General features: G+C 59.7%; 2 protein-coding genes across 2 annotated transcripts in view; both read right to left on the bottom strand.

The window, feature by feature from the left end:
* Positions 1 to 213, bottom strand: part of POLDIP3 (polymerase (DNA-directed), delta interacting protein 3) — a 17,711-nt gene extending 17,498 nt beyond the window's left edge. The window contains exon 1 of the mRNA XM_006775947.2: positions 49 to 213. Coding sequence (XP_006776010.1) covers positions 49 to 107 — 59 coding nt within the window. The 5' untranslated portion in view covers positions 108 to 213. The remainder of the gene's footprint in view (positions 1 to 48) is intronic.
* A 3,440-nt stretch (positions 214 to 3,653) lies between these two features.
* The window catches only part of LOC102752233 (NADH-cytochrome b5 reductase 3), a 25,104-nt gene continuing 11,416 nt past the window's right edge, over positions 3,654 to 17,341 (bottom strand). The window contains exons 3-9 of the mRNA XM_006775946.2: positions 16,592 to 16,664; positions 16,160 to 16,266; positions 14,508 to 14,637; positions 13,955 to 14,038; positions 13,673 to 13,758; positions 8,641 to 8,740; positions 3,654 to 4,752 (exon numbers count right to left, since the gene is read on the bottom strand). Of these exons, the coding sequence (XP_006776009.1) occupies positions 4,580 to 4,752; positions 8,641 to 8,740; positions 13,673 to 13,758; positions 13,955 to 14,038; positions 14,508 to 14,637; positions 16,160 to 16,266; positions 16,592 to 16,664 (753 nt within the window). The 3' untranslated portion in view covers positions 3,654 to 4,579. The remainder of the gene's footprint in view (positions 4,753 to 8,640; positions 8,741 to 13,672; positions 13,759 to 13,954; positions 14,039 to 14,507; positions 14,638 to 16,159; positions 16,267 to 16,591; positions 16,665 to 17,341) is intronic.

The following is a 17,341-nucleotide window of genomic DNA, read 5'->3' as shown; positions in this document are numbered from 1 at the left end:
GCGCTAAGCCACGGGCCCTAAACCCCGAAGGGAGGAAAGGCTGCTTACCGCCCCTTTGCCGCAGCTCCCCGTTTCCGGATAAGCTCGTCCAGGGAGATGTCCGCCATCTTGCACCACGGAGCAGCTCGGATTCCCTCACTCCTCGAGACCGCCCCTTCAGCCGCTACTGAGGAGCGGTTTCCGGCGTTTCCTTGACGAATTCTCGCGACAGTTCAAAGCAGGCAAGAATCGGAAGGGGCGGAGCGCTCCCCGTGAGCCTTAGCGGCGCTAGCCGCTTATCTGCATACGAAGTGTGAGGTCATTATCATCTCTATTCTCTCCCCGCGCCGGACAAATAAAACGAAAAGCGACATAAAATATTAACTAGTGTTAAGATCAACTTTAAAGGGACGGGGATCTCAGTTCAACGGTCAACTTTTACACTCACCGTAGCACTAATGAGATTCGGAATCACCATGTAGCGAGGAACGGAAGAGCCCCTTTATGCCTTAAACTTATGAGTAAGGAAAATAACGATTCGGGGTGACGCCCGAATCCTCACTGCTAATGTGAGACGAATTTTTGAGCGGGTAAAGGTTGCCCCTGAGGTGACCCGCCTACTTTGCGGGATGCCTGGGTGCTGCGATTGCAGGGGCCATGCTACGCTTAAAGGACAGGCTCACGCTTAAAGGACAGGCTGGTGTGAAGGCAGAGGAGGAACTGGGGAGCCGTTGTCTGTCTGCTGGGCAACCCCGGAACGGCGGCATACAGTAGGCGCTCCCTTTGTGACGTATTAAGAGGCAGTGCTCACCGGGGTGACGGGTGACAAGTGGAGGGCCGCCTGGCTCAGTCCCAGAGCCACACTTGGCCCTGCAGATGCAAATAGCTTAGTGCTTGAGCTGTTAATTATTTTCTTAGTCCAACACTGCGAGTGGAGTTATGTACTCTTTTCTTTTTTTTTTAATTGTGACATTGGCCCTAGCCGGTTTGGCCCAGATAGAGGGTAGGTCTGCGGACTGAAAGGTCCCGGTTTGATTCCAGTCAAGGACATATATGCTCGGGGGCAGGCTCTATCCCCAGTAGGGGGCGCAATGATTCTTTCTCATCATTGTTGTTTCTATCTATGTCCCTCTCCCTTCCTCTCTGAACTCAAAAATGTATTTTAAAAGTATGAAAAAGTCCACTTTAAATAAAAATAAAAATAAATTGTGACTTTGGTTAATGAGTTATGTGCACTGGACAGAACATCACACTACAATTAAAAATCTGGCATCAGGCCCAACTGAGGTGGCTCAGTGATTGAGTGTCAACTGACCTATGAACCTGGAGGTCACAGTTCAATTCTCGGTCAGGGCACATGCGATGTTGAGAGCTCGATCCCCAGTGTGGGGTATGCAGGTGGCAGCTGATCAATGGTTCTCTCCCTTCTCTGAAATAATCATTACAAATCTGGCACCAGAAGCTCCATGGAAAAATTGGGCAAGAGCTCTGGGCTTGGGCACCAGACAGGGGGAATCCAGGTCCCACCTGGGCGGCTGTGATGGGGTGCTGGCTGGCCTTCCTTTTCTCAGCTGCCAACAGTGGCCACTATCCCTCTCCCTCCCAGGGGTGCAGAAGGGAGGCCCAGGTCCCGCCCCAGCCGGGGCCAGCTGGACCGTGGTGGGCAGGTGCAGAACCAGGAAGCAGCCAGAGGGTGCAGGAGTTAAAGCCCTGTGGTGCCTTAAGTGAAAGGTATAAAAGTCACTTCAATGATTTTTAAAAGCCAGCACAACTGAAATCAATTTATTCTGGGATTCTCAGCGGGGTGCCTCCCCAGGGGCATTTCCGAGCTTTGTGGAGTCCTGTTTGGTTGTCCAGAGGACAGAGATCCGGTCACGTGGAGCTGGGACAGTCTCCCAACCCCAGCGACATTCCTGGAGCTGAGAGGCTGGTTGCGACTGAGCCAGGCTTCGCTCCAATTCTTGTATGAACACGCGGGACTTTTGTCCGGAGTGAAAAACATGGACTTGCCAGGAAGGTAGCTGTGCAGGAGCCGAGGAACTGGGTCCTGCTTTGTTTGGAAATTGACCAAGAACTGTGCCCGCCTGGGAGCCCAGGAGCCCGGCTGCAATCGGGCAGTTCAGGGGCCTGGCATTTGGGCAAACCCTGACCGAACCCCATTTTATAAATTCCTTTTCTTTCTTGCTCTTTTATAACGTAGTTAGAACTGTGTGTGTGTTTAAATTCTGTACAGACTAGTGATATTACCTGTGAATTCACTTCTCAGGTCTGAGAGGGTGAAGAATCACTGACCTAGTTCATGTACCCATTTTACAGGTGGGGAAACTGAGACCAGGAGAGGGGAGACCAGACACAATTCATGCCCTTCTTCCCTGCTCCAGGAGACAGCTTCCAGCGGGCGCAGGCAGGTGTGCGTTCAGACCCTGACCCTCAGGCCCGTTTTCTCACCCTCCAGATGGAGGCAGGAATGAGGAGACTGACTGTGTCTCCAGTGCTCAGCAGAGCCCAGCACACAGTGGGTGTGAAGGGCCATAGGGGCCTGGGGTTCCCAGGTCAGTCCCTCTCCTGCCCACTGGAGACAGAAGAGAGGAAAAAGGGACGCTTCTTTTCGTGTTAACTAGCCCATCTCCTCCTCTTCCCCCCTCCACTCCAGCCACACTGGCCTTTACCATGTTCCCTGCGCCTCTCAGCAGGTCCCTGCCCCAGGGCCTTTGCACTTGCTGGTCATTCCGATCCAACCTCATCTGCAGTATCACCTCAGCCACCTGCCTCCTCTGATCTGTCTGGAAGTCTATTCCACGAGCTTGTTCTGACCACAAGGGCTCTTCCCTTGCTGTTCCCACCACCTCAAACACCTACCCCAGCAGGGCGGATACTTCCCGCCACAGCCCCGCAGGTCCTCTCCTGGCAGGGCTTCCCTCCCTGGCAATTACCACCACTGCTTCCTTGCCAGGTGCCTTGCTCACTAGCTGCCCAGGAGCAGGGAGGCACGCGTGGGGCAGCCAGAGTCCCCAGCACGTGGAATGGCTGGTGAGATGGGTGTGGAAACCAGTGAGCGCCTTTCCCCATGGAGCCTTCCACAGGGCAGGACACCGGCCTCACCAGGCCCCACCTCCAACCCCAAAGCCATTGCTTGCTGAGCCGTCTCTGCAGCAGAAGTGGGGCTGATGACTTTGCCCTGCTTCCCTCGGGGCTGTCGGGCGGAGAGAACTAACAGGAAGCCCCTGGGACATGCGGAGAGCCCGGGACAGACCTGAGGTCCCGCCAGGCCTCACCTCGGGGATCTGACATGAACAGGATGGGCACGCGGGGAGTTTAAGCGCTGGCCTCCCGGGGTCCAGCCCCAGCCCGGCCCCTGCCCCCAGGAATCTGTCCTAGAAGACAGCCTGGAAGGAGGTGAAGCAGCCAGTCACTCAGAATCCACCAACTGGAAACAGCCGACTGTCCGACCGCGGGGGTCCTGGTGAGTGAGGACAGGGAGAGCCCCCCAACCCCCCGGCATCGGGGAAAAGCAGGGCCACTCGGGGGCGCGTGTGGCGTCACTGGTCACCAGCGCTGGCCTCGGGGCGGGCTTTTCCCGTGTACTTTCCTGCACTAGGTGCCAGGCCCGCGCAGCCTGCCTCCTCCTGCCCCCCACAGGGACACAGGTCACAGCTCAGGGAGCCACACGAGGGTTACCATTAGCGAAGTTTTATTTCAACTTTTTTCTGCTCATAAATGACTCTGAAAAAGCTGATAGGCAAGAGGCTAGCCCACTGCTGTCTAAAGGCAACGACGCGGCCACTGAGAATGTGGCGCGGACAAGAGGCTCTGCTAAGTCTCCCCCACGCAGGGCGGGGGCGCAGGCAGCAGGAGGGCGGGTTCGGGGCAGAAGAAGAAATAACCAGTAGCTCTGTCCTCCCTCTGCCGTCAGGGCTGGGGCCCAGCACCCTGAAGTGGTCGCTCTAACCACCGAGCCGACGGCTTGGAACTCCCAAAGCTGCCCAGTGTCTGGGTGCATGGGGAAGATGTGGAGGGTCTGGGAGGGCCATGTGCCGGGGGGGGGCCCTCAGCCGGCCCCTCCTCCCAGCCCTGGGGGGGCAGCCTCTCACCCCAGCAGTCCCTGCCAAGGGGACCTTTGGGTGGTACCTGCCCTGTAGTGTCAGGTGCTGACGCCTGGCCTGGCCCCGTGGCAGGTAGTGAGGGCGCTGGCGGGGGTCCCCAGGTGGTGGCAGGGGAGTCCCCGGCACCCGCAGCTCTGACTGCCGTGTATTTCCGGTCATTTCCGCCTGTGGTCTGCTCTGGGAGGGCAGTGGAGCTGGGTGCTGGCGGCCTTGGCCCAGTAGTGTGCGGAGTGGGGCTGAGGGAGGGACTGCGCCCAGGCGCCATCACTGTAAGAACCAGAGGGTCAGACAGGAGCCTGTCCTGAAGGCGGCCGTGGCGTCTACAGTAACCGAACCCTGATCCCGAAGGGGCGCCTTGGGGGCCAGCCCAGCAGGTTGACCGCCGGGCGGGCATGGGCAGGCCAGGCCGAGCTCGGGCCACAGTGAGGGATGTGGGGGGTGAGGGTAAAGGTGGCGGGGGGGGCGGGGGCGGGCATGCGCGCAGCAGTGCCCGGCCATCAGAAGGTGAAGAGGCGCTCCTTCGGGTGGCCCACGCGGTCCAGGTTGGGCAGGCAGGCGTACTGGATCATGGGCGGCGGCCCGCACATCAGTACCAGCGGCTCCTCCTCCGGCGGCGGGAGGTGGTCCCGGATCATCTCCTCGTTCACGAAGCCCTCGCTGTAGTCCCAAACTGCGGGGGGTGGGGTGGGGGGGTAGAGACTAGGTGAGTCCAAGCACGGCCCCCCTGCCCAGCACCCCTCCCATGGCAGATGAGGTCTGGCCCGAGAATGCTCCCTTCTCCGGACAAACACTTAAGAGGGAAGAGGTTGATCCACGCCACCCTCGCGCTGATGCCCGCCGAGCCTGGCCTGCCCACAGCACAACGCAAGCCCTTCTGGGTCTCCGGTTCACAAAACCTTTCATTTCCATTTGGCCCTCAGAACCACCAGTGTGTGGACAGCGAGAGGGCTAAGGATCCCATTTTACAGACGGGGAAACTGAGGCCCAGAGGACCCAGAATTGAGTTGCCCAAGGTCACACACGGAGGCGTCCGCTCGGCTAGGATGTGGACTCCAGGTCCCAGGGGTCTGTCCCCAAGCCAGTGTCCAGCTCCAGGCTGGTCAAGGTGACAGTCTCTACCAACACCTCATCCACGGCCCATCTGACTTGCCGCCACCAGGGTGCCAGCCCATGCGCTGTGTTCCCAGTGCCCAGACAGCCCGCACATAGTACTTGCTCAATTAATAATGAAGGAAGGAATGTGTCCCAAACCAGCAGTGAATGAGCCTGGAAATAGCAAGACCCAGACACAGCGGTCTTGGCCCTGCCCGCACCCCATCTCGCACACAGTGTGTCCCCAGGTTTGCCTGAGGTCTGAAACCTCCCTTCGTTCCTCCGGGTGACTGACGGTGCCCTTGGTGAGAACCTGGCACCTAGGCTGGCAAGGGCTCTAGTCGAACCGGACCCTCAGGGGCCGGCCCGCTGTAGGGGCTGTTCAGAGGGGTGCAGGACCGATGGGGACCGAAGGCTGGCAGAAGTCCGATGGGAAGGTGGGGCTCTGACCGCTGGGCACCGCCAGGGGCAGAAGAGAGGAAGGGGAGCCACCCCCTCTCTGACTCTGGCTTCCCATCTGCTGGGCATCGACCCCGCTGTGCCTCAGTGTCCACGTGTCCTCACAGTGCCATCCTGCCTACCGCACGGGGCCACGCGGTCCAGGGGGGAGGGGGTCGCCCATCTTTCAAACGTGCTGCCTAACCATTGCCTCCTCTTTCAGACGAGTAAGGAGGGACCCGGTGTGAAGCTCACGTTCCTTCACGGCTCCCAGGTTCGGGCGGGACACACACTCCTTGGGGACTGAGGCTCTCACATGACCCCTGTGCCGAGCAGCTCAGCCCGAGACACAGACAAACGGCTGCCTCCCCTCCAAGGAGCCCACTGGCCACCTCCTGATCCCACCGTGAGTGCCCAGCCCAGGCCTGCCGTGCGCTCTGGCCAATGGGGGGGTGGTCACCCAGGCAGATCTTCTAGCTGGGCTCTGGGGTAAGGGGCACAAGGGCAGCGGGGATGGTGGGAGAGGCAGCAGGGGGAGGGAGGAGGGCAGCAGATGGGAGGGGGAGGAGACGGAGGGACGCTGGCTTAGAGGGCCCAGTGCCCCGCCAGGGCTGGCAGAGGCTGGGACGGCTCTGCTCTGAGTCCTTCCACCCTGAGCCCCGATTACCTGGCTGGTCTGTTTTCAGGCTGGAAAAGCCTCGCTAAAGCCCTGGACACCAACGGAAACAGCTCTGGAAGCCAAGGGCAGGCGCAGGAGACCAAGGACCTAGCTGGACGGACACTCACGGCACCGCTCCATGGGGTCCCGTGCCAGGGGCCACAGTCCCACTCGCCTTGGCAATGGGGTGCTGAGCCATGGAGCATTCTCTATCGTATGGGCACTGCCACATCCCCTTTTCCCTTTGGCTGCTGGGAAGCTCAGGAGCTGCAGCAAGTGTGCATCCCAGTCCATGGTTTTGTACAAACCTCGTTCCTGATTCTATGTCACGCCCTGCCCTTGTCTTCCTCACCCGCTCTGTTTGTACCCTCTGACTCATGCTGGGAGCCTTCTTAAGCTGCCTAACAGCCTTCTGGAATGAGTCAGGCACAGACACGTGACATCGTTATAGCTGGGAACGTATCTGAAAGGACCTCGTAAAAAACCGCACGGAACGGAGCTGTATTTGCTCACGATGGAGTGTGCAGGCCTATGGCACACCTCCATTTCTACAGACTGTGCTTTTCCTCACACGTGCACGGGGGTGGCTTATGGGGGAGCGTGTCCGCTGCGTCTGCCACATGGGCGGCCCCTCCTGTGCCCCCGCTGAGCTCAGGATGGCTGTGCTGCTCAGCTGCCACTTCTTCCTCAGCTTCTACGAGTCCAGCTTCTGCTAACGTTACAGCCGCACCTCAGTGCTCTCGAAACGGGGTCAGGGACGCTAAGCATAAATGTAAAGGAGAGGAGAAAGCCCACGGCCCTCCCTGGGCCCCGACCTGGTCCTGCTCAACAGTCCCGGGGAGGCGGCCTTTGGTCTTGGCGTTGCCGTGTGCCGCCAGCAGGGGTCAGTGGTGGCCCCTCCTCCAGTGGACGGCCGTCCATTGGCAACAGGCAAGGCGGTTCCCGTGTGGCTGGTGAGCCTCCCCTACCACTCCAGAACCTGCACCAGAACAGAGCTACCTACCCCTCCTCTCCCCTTTTGGTTGAGACCTGGGTGCAAGAGAAAGGTTCCTTTCTTTGCTGGAAGAGCAGCTCCGACTCGCAGAACCAGTGCGCCCACCCCCACCTCCCCACCCCCCGGCCTTCACTCAAGGCCTTGCCCGACCAACGGTACCGTCTTCCCGGGTCTCACTGGCCACCTGCTACCATGCTCTGTGAGTTACTAATAAACCTGCTTCCTTCCCACTGGAACATCAGCCCCGGGGCCAGGCTGGCTTCATGAGCACCTACAGCGGGGGCCCCAACCGGGAGGGAACCTGTAACCCAGGTGAGCTGGCCCAGGATGGCCGGTCCAGCCAGAGGCCTCGGGTCACAGCCATCAGGTCCGCAGTCCATCCAGCCCGGGTCTGGCTCTCGGCCAGGAGGGCCAGGACCCGATTTGGTCGCCCAGGAGGGAGGATCCTCTCCCGGGGATGGGCCCAGCCCAGAGCCCATCTGCTCATTTCTGGGAGGAACAGAGAGCGGTGTGTTCCTCACAACGTGGTTGAGTCCCAGTGAACTGTGGGGCTGGGTGAGAAGCTGAAGGCCAAGCAAGGGGGGCTGGCAGAACCGAAGGAGATTACAAGCTGGCGCCTACGTGGCTACTTAGAACATGTTATTTCTAACATTTGAAATTTCCCATGAAAATGCAGGTCCAGCTCCCTTAAGGAGTGGAGAGGCCTGGTCTGCAGGCGGGATTCTTGCGCGGCTGACTGACATGCAGCTGAGGGGCAGACGCTCTACAATTCGCCCCACTCCCCACCACTCCCTATTGCCTCTAACCCCAAAGCAAACATCACCGCTATTATCTACCAAGAAGCCTGACCTGCTGCTTTTGCCACAGCAACGAAGATAATTGTTTGCATCCGCATCTCCCTAAGGCAGGAGATGAAGTCGTTTAGCTCCCAGAGGGCAACCCTGTTCAAGGTGGGGCGGCAGCCCTCACTCCGTCTCCTACGTGGTTTTGGCTGCTCCACAATCAGCTGTGTGACCTTGCAAACAGCTTAAACACCTGGGCAGGCAGGGGAGACCGTCTGTCAGTCTAGCCCACCCCCAGGCTGAGGACTGGAGAGAAAAATGGGCCTAGCAGGGTACAAACCATAGTGGGGAGCCATCAGCCCCCCGCTCGGCCCCTGGAGACCTGCCCACAGGGAGTCCCAGCCCCAGGGGAAGGCCAGCCTCCGTCGTCCAGCAGGGGGCAGTGCAGCCAGTGCTGGGGAGGAGCCTGAGTTCAAGCCTGTCCCTGATGGTTTCCAGCGTCCCTCTCAGGCCACTGGGAGAGCATGCAGAGGAGAGCAGGCGCCAGAGGAGCCCAGCGCCCCCCAGCCCGCCCTGCCCGGCTCCACCACTCACCCTCGGGGGCTTTGTCCACCGTGAACCAGAGCTTGAAGCGCGCGGAGTGTTCGTTCCTCAGTTCCTCCAGCTCCGGCCGCAGCAGGATGTCCTTCTCGGTCTGTGGGGGACAAGTCCGGGGTCAGGAGGGTGGCGGCAGGGACTGCCCTGGAGACACTCATCGCCCAATGGCTCGTCGTCGCCCACCCATGGGCACACGCTGGCTCAGCTCCAGGAGAGCACGTGGCACAGCCCGCCAGACTCCTAGACACACGGCCCTCCTCTCGCACAGGGCGGTCCCGCTGCAGTGGAGACGCTCAGGCAGGTGCGGCCACAGGCGGGTCGGAACGCTGTGGGGAGATGCGCGCGGCACAGGGGGAGCGAAGAGTGGGGAACAGCACTGCAGGGGGAGCGCTCAACTCCTGGACAGAGGGGAGACCGGGAGGAAACGGCCAGCCCCCTGGTCGTGACGGCCCCTACGGGGTGACTGTGATGCTTAAAATAGTGCGTGGCTCAGTGAAAGAATGAAGGTCACCACGCGCATCCCTGGGACAGGCCTTCAGGGTCCGGCATCTCAGGGGCACATCCATAAATCAGGAAATCGGACGCCTGCAGCCCACACAGCCCGAGTTCAGCTCATGGCCCTCTCCTCCGGGAAGCCTTCCCAGACTCCGCAGGGGCACGACAGGGAGTGTCCATCCTCCCACACCATTGCCCACACTGGGTAATAACTGTTCAATCTTTGCCAATCAGACCGGTAGAAGGTAAATCTCATGCTTTATATTTTACTAGTGACCCGGCACACGGATTAGTGCACATTGAAAGGAATGATTTAGAAGATGGCCGGCAGGGCGGGGCTGGGCGGGACAGGCCAGATGTGCTGGAGCCAACCTCCCACAGCCCCTCCCCAGCTGGCACCAGGGCCACGGCTCAAAGGGCATCTGCAGAGTGAGCGGGTCCGTCCGGTAGGTGGGGTCTTGCAGCCTGGTGGAATCTCGCGGCCCAGCTAGAAATTGGGCTCCCTCCTCTCTGGTTCAGGAGTGCGTCACCCAAGAACCACCACCCATCACTGCAGCTCAGCAGCTCCTGCATTAAGCGCCTGCCCCCTGGTGGTCAGTGTGCATCATACCTACTGGCAGGTTGGCCTGTCGCTTCGCTTTTTATAGATATAATTAATAAATAAGTTTGTCACTGGTCTAGTCATAGCTTTTATTACTTTACAGAACTCTTAATTTTAAGGATAGTCTATTGGTGATACGGTTTTTCTTAGTTCTTTATCTTTCTACATTAATATGTTCTACACTGATACGTTTTTAATTTTCAGCAGGGAACTCACTCCACCAGTCTTTCCTTGTGGCTGAGTCTGTCTCTCCGTCTGGCTTAGTCTGGCCGTCCTCAGCCATTCATTCACTCAACAGTACTTCTTGGGAAAAGGCTCCCCTCGGTTGTTTTGTTATTGTTGTGTTTTTACGTATACATCTTTCACTTAAGCTTCATTCTACGGAAGGTAAAGGAGGGATCTACTTAGCTTTTCCCAAATGCATAACAACTAACCCTACATTCACTTTCTTCTTTTGTATTTGTTAACTGTTTATTTAACAAGAACCTACTCCTAACCTCACAAATGCAGCTTCAGGTTCAGGAACACGGGTCAGTGACAAAGCTTCCGTGGTTTCAACCCACAGACATTCTTTACAGCCAAGGTCACTCTGCCCTCAGAAAGCATCCCGCCTCCTCAGCCTCCCACGGAATCACACTTTCTGCGGAAGAATATGGAACACTTCCCCCTTTTGCGTGTCCTCCTTGTGCAGGGGCCATGCTAATCTTCTCTGTATTGTTCCAATTTTAGTACATGTGCTGCCGAACATGCTAGAACATGTGGCCACTCACATTTAAATTAATCAAGATCAAAATCTAAAACTTGCTTTTCATTTTTATTTTCATTTTTTATTTTTCTTAATTTTTTAAAATATATTTTTATTGATTTCAGAGAAGAAGGGAGAGGGAGAGAGATGGAATCATCAATGATGAGAGAGAATCATTGATCAGCTGCATCTGCACGCCCCACACTGTGGATCGAACCTGGGACCCTTCAGTCCACAGGTTGACACTCTATCCACTGAGCCAAACCAGCGAGGCCATCCAATACCCATTAAAAAAATGTTTTTATTGATTTGAGAAAAAACAAATCAACGTGAGAAACATCTATCGGCTGCCTCCTGCACGCCCCCCACTGAGGATCGAGCCCACAACCCGGGCTTGTGCCCTGACCAGGAACCCAACCAGAGGTCACAGGATGCCACTCAGCCCGAGCCCCACCGGCCAGGGCCCGACACCCATGTCCACCTCTCCTCAGGCTGTGATGTCCCTGCATCGTATACAACGTCTCATAGGCATCTGGACCTGTTTCCAGGTCAGACGTTACAGAACCTCCTGCAGCCGAAACCGGTTTGGCTCAGTGGATAGAGCATCGGCCTGCAGACTGAAAGGTCCCAGGTTCGATTCCGGTCAGGGGCATGTACCTGGGTTGCGGGCACATCCCCAGTGGGGGATGTGCAGGAGGCGGCTGGTCGATGTTTCTGACTCTCTATCTCTCTCCCTTCCTCTCTGCAAAAAATCAATAAAATATATTAAAAAAAAAAAAAAAAGAACCTCCTACAGTGATGGGAATGTTCTAGGCCTGTGTCAGCCGATGCGGTAACCACTGGCCACATGTGGCTACGGAACCCATGCAATATGGCTAGTGAGACTGGAAAAGCAAGTTTTAGGTTTTGATCTTGATTAATTTAAATGTGAATGGCCACATGTTCTAGCATGTTCCAGCACAGTCTAGACCAGTGGTTCTCAACCTTCTGGCCCTTTAAATACAGTTCCTCATGTTGTGACCCAACCATAACATTATTTTCGTTGCTACTTCATAACTGTAATGTTGCTACTGTTACAAATTGTCATGTAAATATCTGATACACAGGCTGGTCTTAGGCGACCCCTGTGAAAGGGTCATTCGACCGCCAAACGGGTCGCGACCCACAGGTTGAGAACCACTGGCCTAGACGGTCGTTGTTACCCAGAAACGCAAGAGGACCAGTGAGCCCAGTCTCGCGTGTGGCTCTAGAGCCGCGGTCCCACAGGTGCCTTTCTAGTGCGCTGTCACATCGTGTGCTAAGCTCCTCCTGTTCCTCTCCCTTCTCAGAACCCCCTTGGCTGCGCATGTGCCCGTCTCCCTGACCACTCTGCACTGCTCTGTCCTGGGAAAGGGGGAGGTCCCCACCGGAAACGAGGATTACTTTGTAAGGAACCGGCACCTTTAGAATCTCAGCCCCCCTGCTCTTAACTCTCCCTAATGTCCCGCTTTTCGTTTTAATCCTCCCCTGAGGACATTTTTCCCACTGATTTTTTTAGAGGGAGTGGAGGGGAGGGAGGAGTGGGAAGAGAGAAAGATCCATGCGCGGGAGCCACAATGACGGCTCCGGCACGTGCCCCGACTGGAGCTGGGGATCGAGCCTGCACCTGAGGCACATGCCCTGACCAGGAATCGAATACTCTACCCTCAGGCTGTGGGCTGACGCTCTAACCACTGACCCACCAGCCAGGCTAATGTCCTTCTGAAAGGCGTGTTCCCTTAGGTGGAGCTGGGCGCAGGGCCCCGTGTCCTCCCTCTCGGGACAGAGCGGAGGAGCGGCAAGACCCAGATGGGCAGCGTGGCCATTCCCACTCGCATGGCCTGTGAGCCCCTGGGTCCTGGGGACCCTCCTGGGGGCTGTGAGGTCAGATGATTTTCATCTGATACGAGGACTTGATGGGCATTTTCCACTCGTTCCCTGAGGAAGGCCCGGGGACCTGCTGGGGGCATCGGGACCTGAGCCACCGCACTGAGAGCAGAAACAGGCCTGGAGCCAGACGTTACAAAGGCTTCCCAGATGTAAAACAAAATGACGTTCTCAAAAATACGGCTATTTTCCATGAAATAGGCTTGGGTCCCAGTGATTTTTCATAAAATGTGCTATTTTTCATAAAATACCCTGGCTCCACCACTTCCTGTAACACATGGGCCACACCCCCTCTTGGTCTCCAAGTCCAGAGCGTCGAGGTCGAGGTAGGGCAAGCGCACCGCCCTGGCTATCGGGCTAACGGGCGGGATGCCCTGCGGGGGGACAGAGGGTGGAGGCCTCCAGAGACCCACCCAGCACGGACAAGTGCAGCTGCTGCCGGCCCTCCTGCCCCACCCGCAGCTTGGAATTTCTGGCTCTTTCCACCCAACCACCCCAGACCCGTGAAGGCCACTCTGGTTGGCCACAGGGCAGTTTTCTGTAACTGCAGGGTCCAAGGACCTCAGGCCAGTCTCCACCCCCCCGGGCTCAGTTTCCTCACAGATGGATGGTGCAGAGACTGGACCAGACACAGCCTGCACCTGGCACGGCCTCCACACTGTGGGAAGGAATGTCTTATCGAGCCTCCCCCTAAGGGGACGTCACTATAAAACCTATATCATCAGCCATGAAACACTGAACCAGAAGGACTTGTGATGACCTTGCTCATTCCAGCGGAGGGAAAGCACAGAGAGGGAAAGTGACTTGTCCAAGGCCACACAGCGGCCAGGGTGGGCAGGCAGCGGGCGCGGAGGACATGCACTCAGGAGTGAGAGACCAGGTCCAAACCCTGCCGACACCCCAGCTCAGGGCCCTAGTGCAGGTGGACTCGGCACCTCTCCTGTGACACGGCCCGTCTCCAGGCACGGCCAGCATCTGCCCACTTCACTGGGGGGTTCTGAGCTCTGCTCACGGAGGGAGCTCTGAGGTTCGGAGGAGCAAGTCTCAGGTGGGGGTGCTCCAGCTGCCTGATGCCTCTCCAACCCCCAAGTGTCAGGCCAGACACGGGGCTCTGGGCTGAAAAGCCCCATCCCCACCCCCACCCGCTGCTGCAAAGGGTGCCGGGCACACACACTCAGAGCACCCCTCACGTTAGCTGCCGGAGCGCCTCACAGACCATGACCCCCAGGCTCTGCGCCTCTCTCAGCAGGGGCGGGGTCTGCACGTCGGGAACGCCCACTGACCTGGTTGGCAAAGAGCAGGTGGCACACGGTGTGGTCATCCGGGTCCTTCATGATGGCGCGAATCACCTGCAGCATCGGGGTGATGCCTGCAAAACAGCAGCCCCCAGGCTGCGTGAGGCCCCGCTGTGCACACAGGCCAGGTGCCACGTGGGCGCCGGGGGGGGGGGTGCCAGGACCTCGGGCAGCTCACAGCTGCTCACATCTGTGCCCCGCCCCACACCCTGACCCCACGCACAGCATCCACGGGCTGGGGACTCCGCGAGGGGCTCCGGGACCACACACCTGTCCCGCCCGCGATCATGCCCACAGACTTCACCGTCTTGATGACTGGGTTGGACTTCTTGTCCGGACGGATGGCGAACTTTCCTGGGGAGAGGAGAAGGGGTGAGGCCCACGCTCCAACACGCTGTGTCTGGGGGTCGGATGGGCTGGAGAACCCGCCCGCTTGGGGGTCCGAGGCGCAGGCACCCACCATCCAACACCAGCCAGGTAGGGGGAGAGAGGGGCAGTGGGACACAGGACCAACTCGAATGCCAGAGGAGCCCAGCATGGCTCCCTCGTATGGACGGCATGAGGAGCAGACGGCGTGGGGAGCGACAGCGGCTGGCGCCCGGAGGCTTCCGGCACAACCTCCCGCTTGTTTTCAGCCAAACGAGGCTGGTCTGTGGGCTGGATGTGGCCTCCAAGGGCAGCAGCTGTAACTACTGCGCTGGCTCACTTATCCCCTGTACAGCTGGGGAAACTGAGGCCCCGCAGAGGAGACAGCTTGTCCGACAAGAGTCACCCAGAAGCAGCAGTCAGGCCCTGCAGGTCTCAGGGGCTCCAGCCCGCTCACCTTTGCCCTGGTAGACCAGCAGCCCGTTCGGGCCCCGGAACTCGATGGTGTCCCCGATCTTCATGCCTTCCAGGTACTGGGACATCTTCCCTCCGCTGGGGAACTTGGGGTGGGTGTCTTTGAAGTAAACCTGCAAGACACACCCACAGGCCTCACTCCCGTTCCCAGGGTTGCCTCATGCGACGTGACTCTGAGGGGCTCCTCTGCAGCCTGGGGTGGCCCTCAGAGCGCCCCACCCACCCATCAAAAGGCACCGGCTGTGCCCGGACCCCCAGGAGCCGGCCCTTCCCCGACGTGTCCTTGGAAGGCAAAGCGGCAGCCTGGTGGACACAGGCAGCCGACCCCACCCCGTGGCTGCATCTGACGTACTGACGGTCCTCCAAGAACTTCCCGTGACCTTCCAACGAGGCTGTCAGCTGCGTGACCTTCCAACGAGGCTGTCAGCTGCGTGACTTTCCAAGGAGGCTGTCAGCTGCGGCGGCGGAGGTGGCGGCCACACCCTCCGTGCTGTGCAGCTCTCCCACCCGCCGCTGCCGTGAAAGCCTCACCCTCAGAACAACTCCTGCCTGGCGCCCTCGGGGCTCCAGCTTTGGGAAAAGGAAGCAACACAGCCCTCAGATGGAGACGGAGGCAGGCGCACTTGCCTGCCGCTCGGGGCATGCTCCCCAGGCCTTGAAGGGCAAGCCAGAGTGACGGGCAGACAGAAAGGCGGCTGGGGAGGGAGGGAGGGCAACAGCCAGGCGCCTGCCAGGGCTGGGCCTCAGGGAGGGGAGGAGCCCGACGGCTACAGCACAGGGGCGGTGTGTGGGGGTTGTGGGGGGACAGGGAGTGCAGGGAGAGGGAAGGGCGGTCAGGGCACGCTGTGTGCCAGGCCAGGACTGTGACCTCTATCCTGGGCCAATGGCGGCCAGCGTGGCCCCCCAGCCAGGAGGGGCCTGGTCAGCGTGAGTTTTTATCCTCTACTTGAACCTCCCACACCTCCGGAGTGGATTCAACGAGGACAGATGCTCGAACCCTCACCCCTTCCCTCTGCTTCTGCATGAAGCCCCAGACCTTACCAGCACCTCCCAGGCCCCGCCTGCCCCGCTGACCCATCGGACCTGACCCACTGCCTCTGGGGCCTTAGCCCTTGTGCTCCCCCCTGGCCTCAGGGCCTCTGCACCTGAAGGCACTTCTCTTCAGCTATCGCTGCCTCCTCGCCGCCAGATCGCACTCGCTGCCGCCCGCTCAGGAGCAGCTCTCACCCACCCCTGCCCTGTGTCGCCCCACTCTGCGCTCCCCAGGCCACGAGTGTGTGCAATGTTTCCTAGGGAAGGGTGCCCAGAAAGGGACCCGCTGGGCACGGAGTTCCCCTGAACGCAGTGCAGGGGAAAGCGAGCTGGGCCGGCGCTCGGCCCGCCTGGTCCCTCTTCTGCAGATGAGCTGTCCCTGTGTGAGGACCCGCGCCCGGCCCTGCCCTCTGCCCAGACCCCACGCGTGGCCGGTGCTGGTCGGGCACATTTGCTCTGCACTCAGAACCAGGCGCAGAGGCACCGGCGTGAGGCACCAGGCCCGCAGAGACCAGGCTCAGGGGACAAGGGTCCCCGGAGGCCTCGGCTACGATGTGGTCACCCCCACCCCCGTCTCCGCGTGGTGTTGCCCCCAGACCTCACCTTGATGACCAGGTCCACGAAGCCCTTGTCGTCGTCACTGGAGACGGGCGTGTAGGGCCGAATGACCAGGTTTCCATCGATCCGGGCCGAGAGGTAGATGTGCTGGCCTGCAGGATGGGCAGCGGTGACCTGGGTCAGGGGCTATCCCTGCTGGGCCTGGTCAACCAACCGCCCGGTGCCCACCCAGCATTCAAACCGGCCCTTGCTCAGCTCCCACTGCCACCTCAGGGCTGCCCAGCTACCCACCACCAGCCCCTGCTGTGCTGAAGCCACCGCCAGGGCCACCGGGGTAAGTCCTCTCTCGTTCTGACACTTACTCTAAGGCCCACGGCAGCTGTCACCTCCTCCTGGAAGCCCTCCCTCCCTGAAGTGCAAAGTCCCCCCTCTGCCCTCGCACCCGCCTCCGTCAGAGCTGGGGGGGGCCGCACTCACCAACAGGGAGGCCCAGGACATGCTGGGGTGACGGCAGGGCAAAGCGGAACCGCCGGGTGTCATGGTTGATGATCTGCAAAGAGGCCGAGCTGTGGGGCGGCGCCCAGGGCAGAGGGGCCGCCAGACCTCAGAGCCCCCCTCCTCGCCAGTGTCCCCAAGTCCCCAAGGGGAGTGACGCCGATGTCGCATGCACCGTGTGTGAGGGCACAGGGGTCGGGCACACGCGGTGAGCCTCTGTTCTCGCTGGCCCTGGGAAGGGCAGTCACTGCTCAGGGCCGAGCAAGCCTGTCAGAGCGGGAGGGGAACTCAGGGTCCTAAAGGGAGGCTGCGATGGCCCAGAAAGTTCCAGGGGCAGGAGGGAGGGGCCCACCTGTGCCATCAGCCTGAGCGGGGTCCTGGGGTGGCAGGAAGAACCCAGGGACTGGCTGGAAACTAGGGATAGAGCTGAGACGAGGCCCCACATGGGCTCCAGAAACTGCCCGTGACCCGGGGCGGCCATGGCTGCGGCGGGCTGCACAGGCAGGAGACGTGGCAGCCTCGCTGCCCCTGTCCATGGCGGGAGGTGGCAGCCGTTTCCCCTCCAAGGTGGGGCAGAGGCTGGTGAGGGGGAAGGAGCCGTGATCAAAACCTCAGAAGCCCCACTAAGTGGTCTTACACGAGGCCAGGCAGGCTGTGGTCAGAGCTGGGACCGAACCTGGGCCCTGGCCGCTGAGCCCTGCGCCTGGTGCAGCCAGGAGGAGGGTGTGGTGT

Source organism: Myotis davidii, unplaced genomic scaffold (genome assembly GCF_000327345.1).
Source record: "Myotis davidii unplaced genomic scaffold, ASM32734v1 scaffold428, whole genome shotgun sequence".
In the NCBI taxonomy this organism is placed as follows: domain Eukaryota; kingdom Metazoa; phylum Chordata; class Mammalia; order Chiroptera; family Vespertilionidae; genus Myotis; species Myotis davidii.
This window is presented reverse-complemented; position numbering and strand designations above follow the sequence as displayed.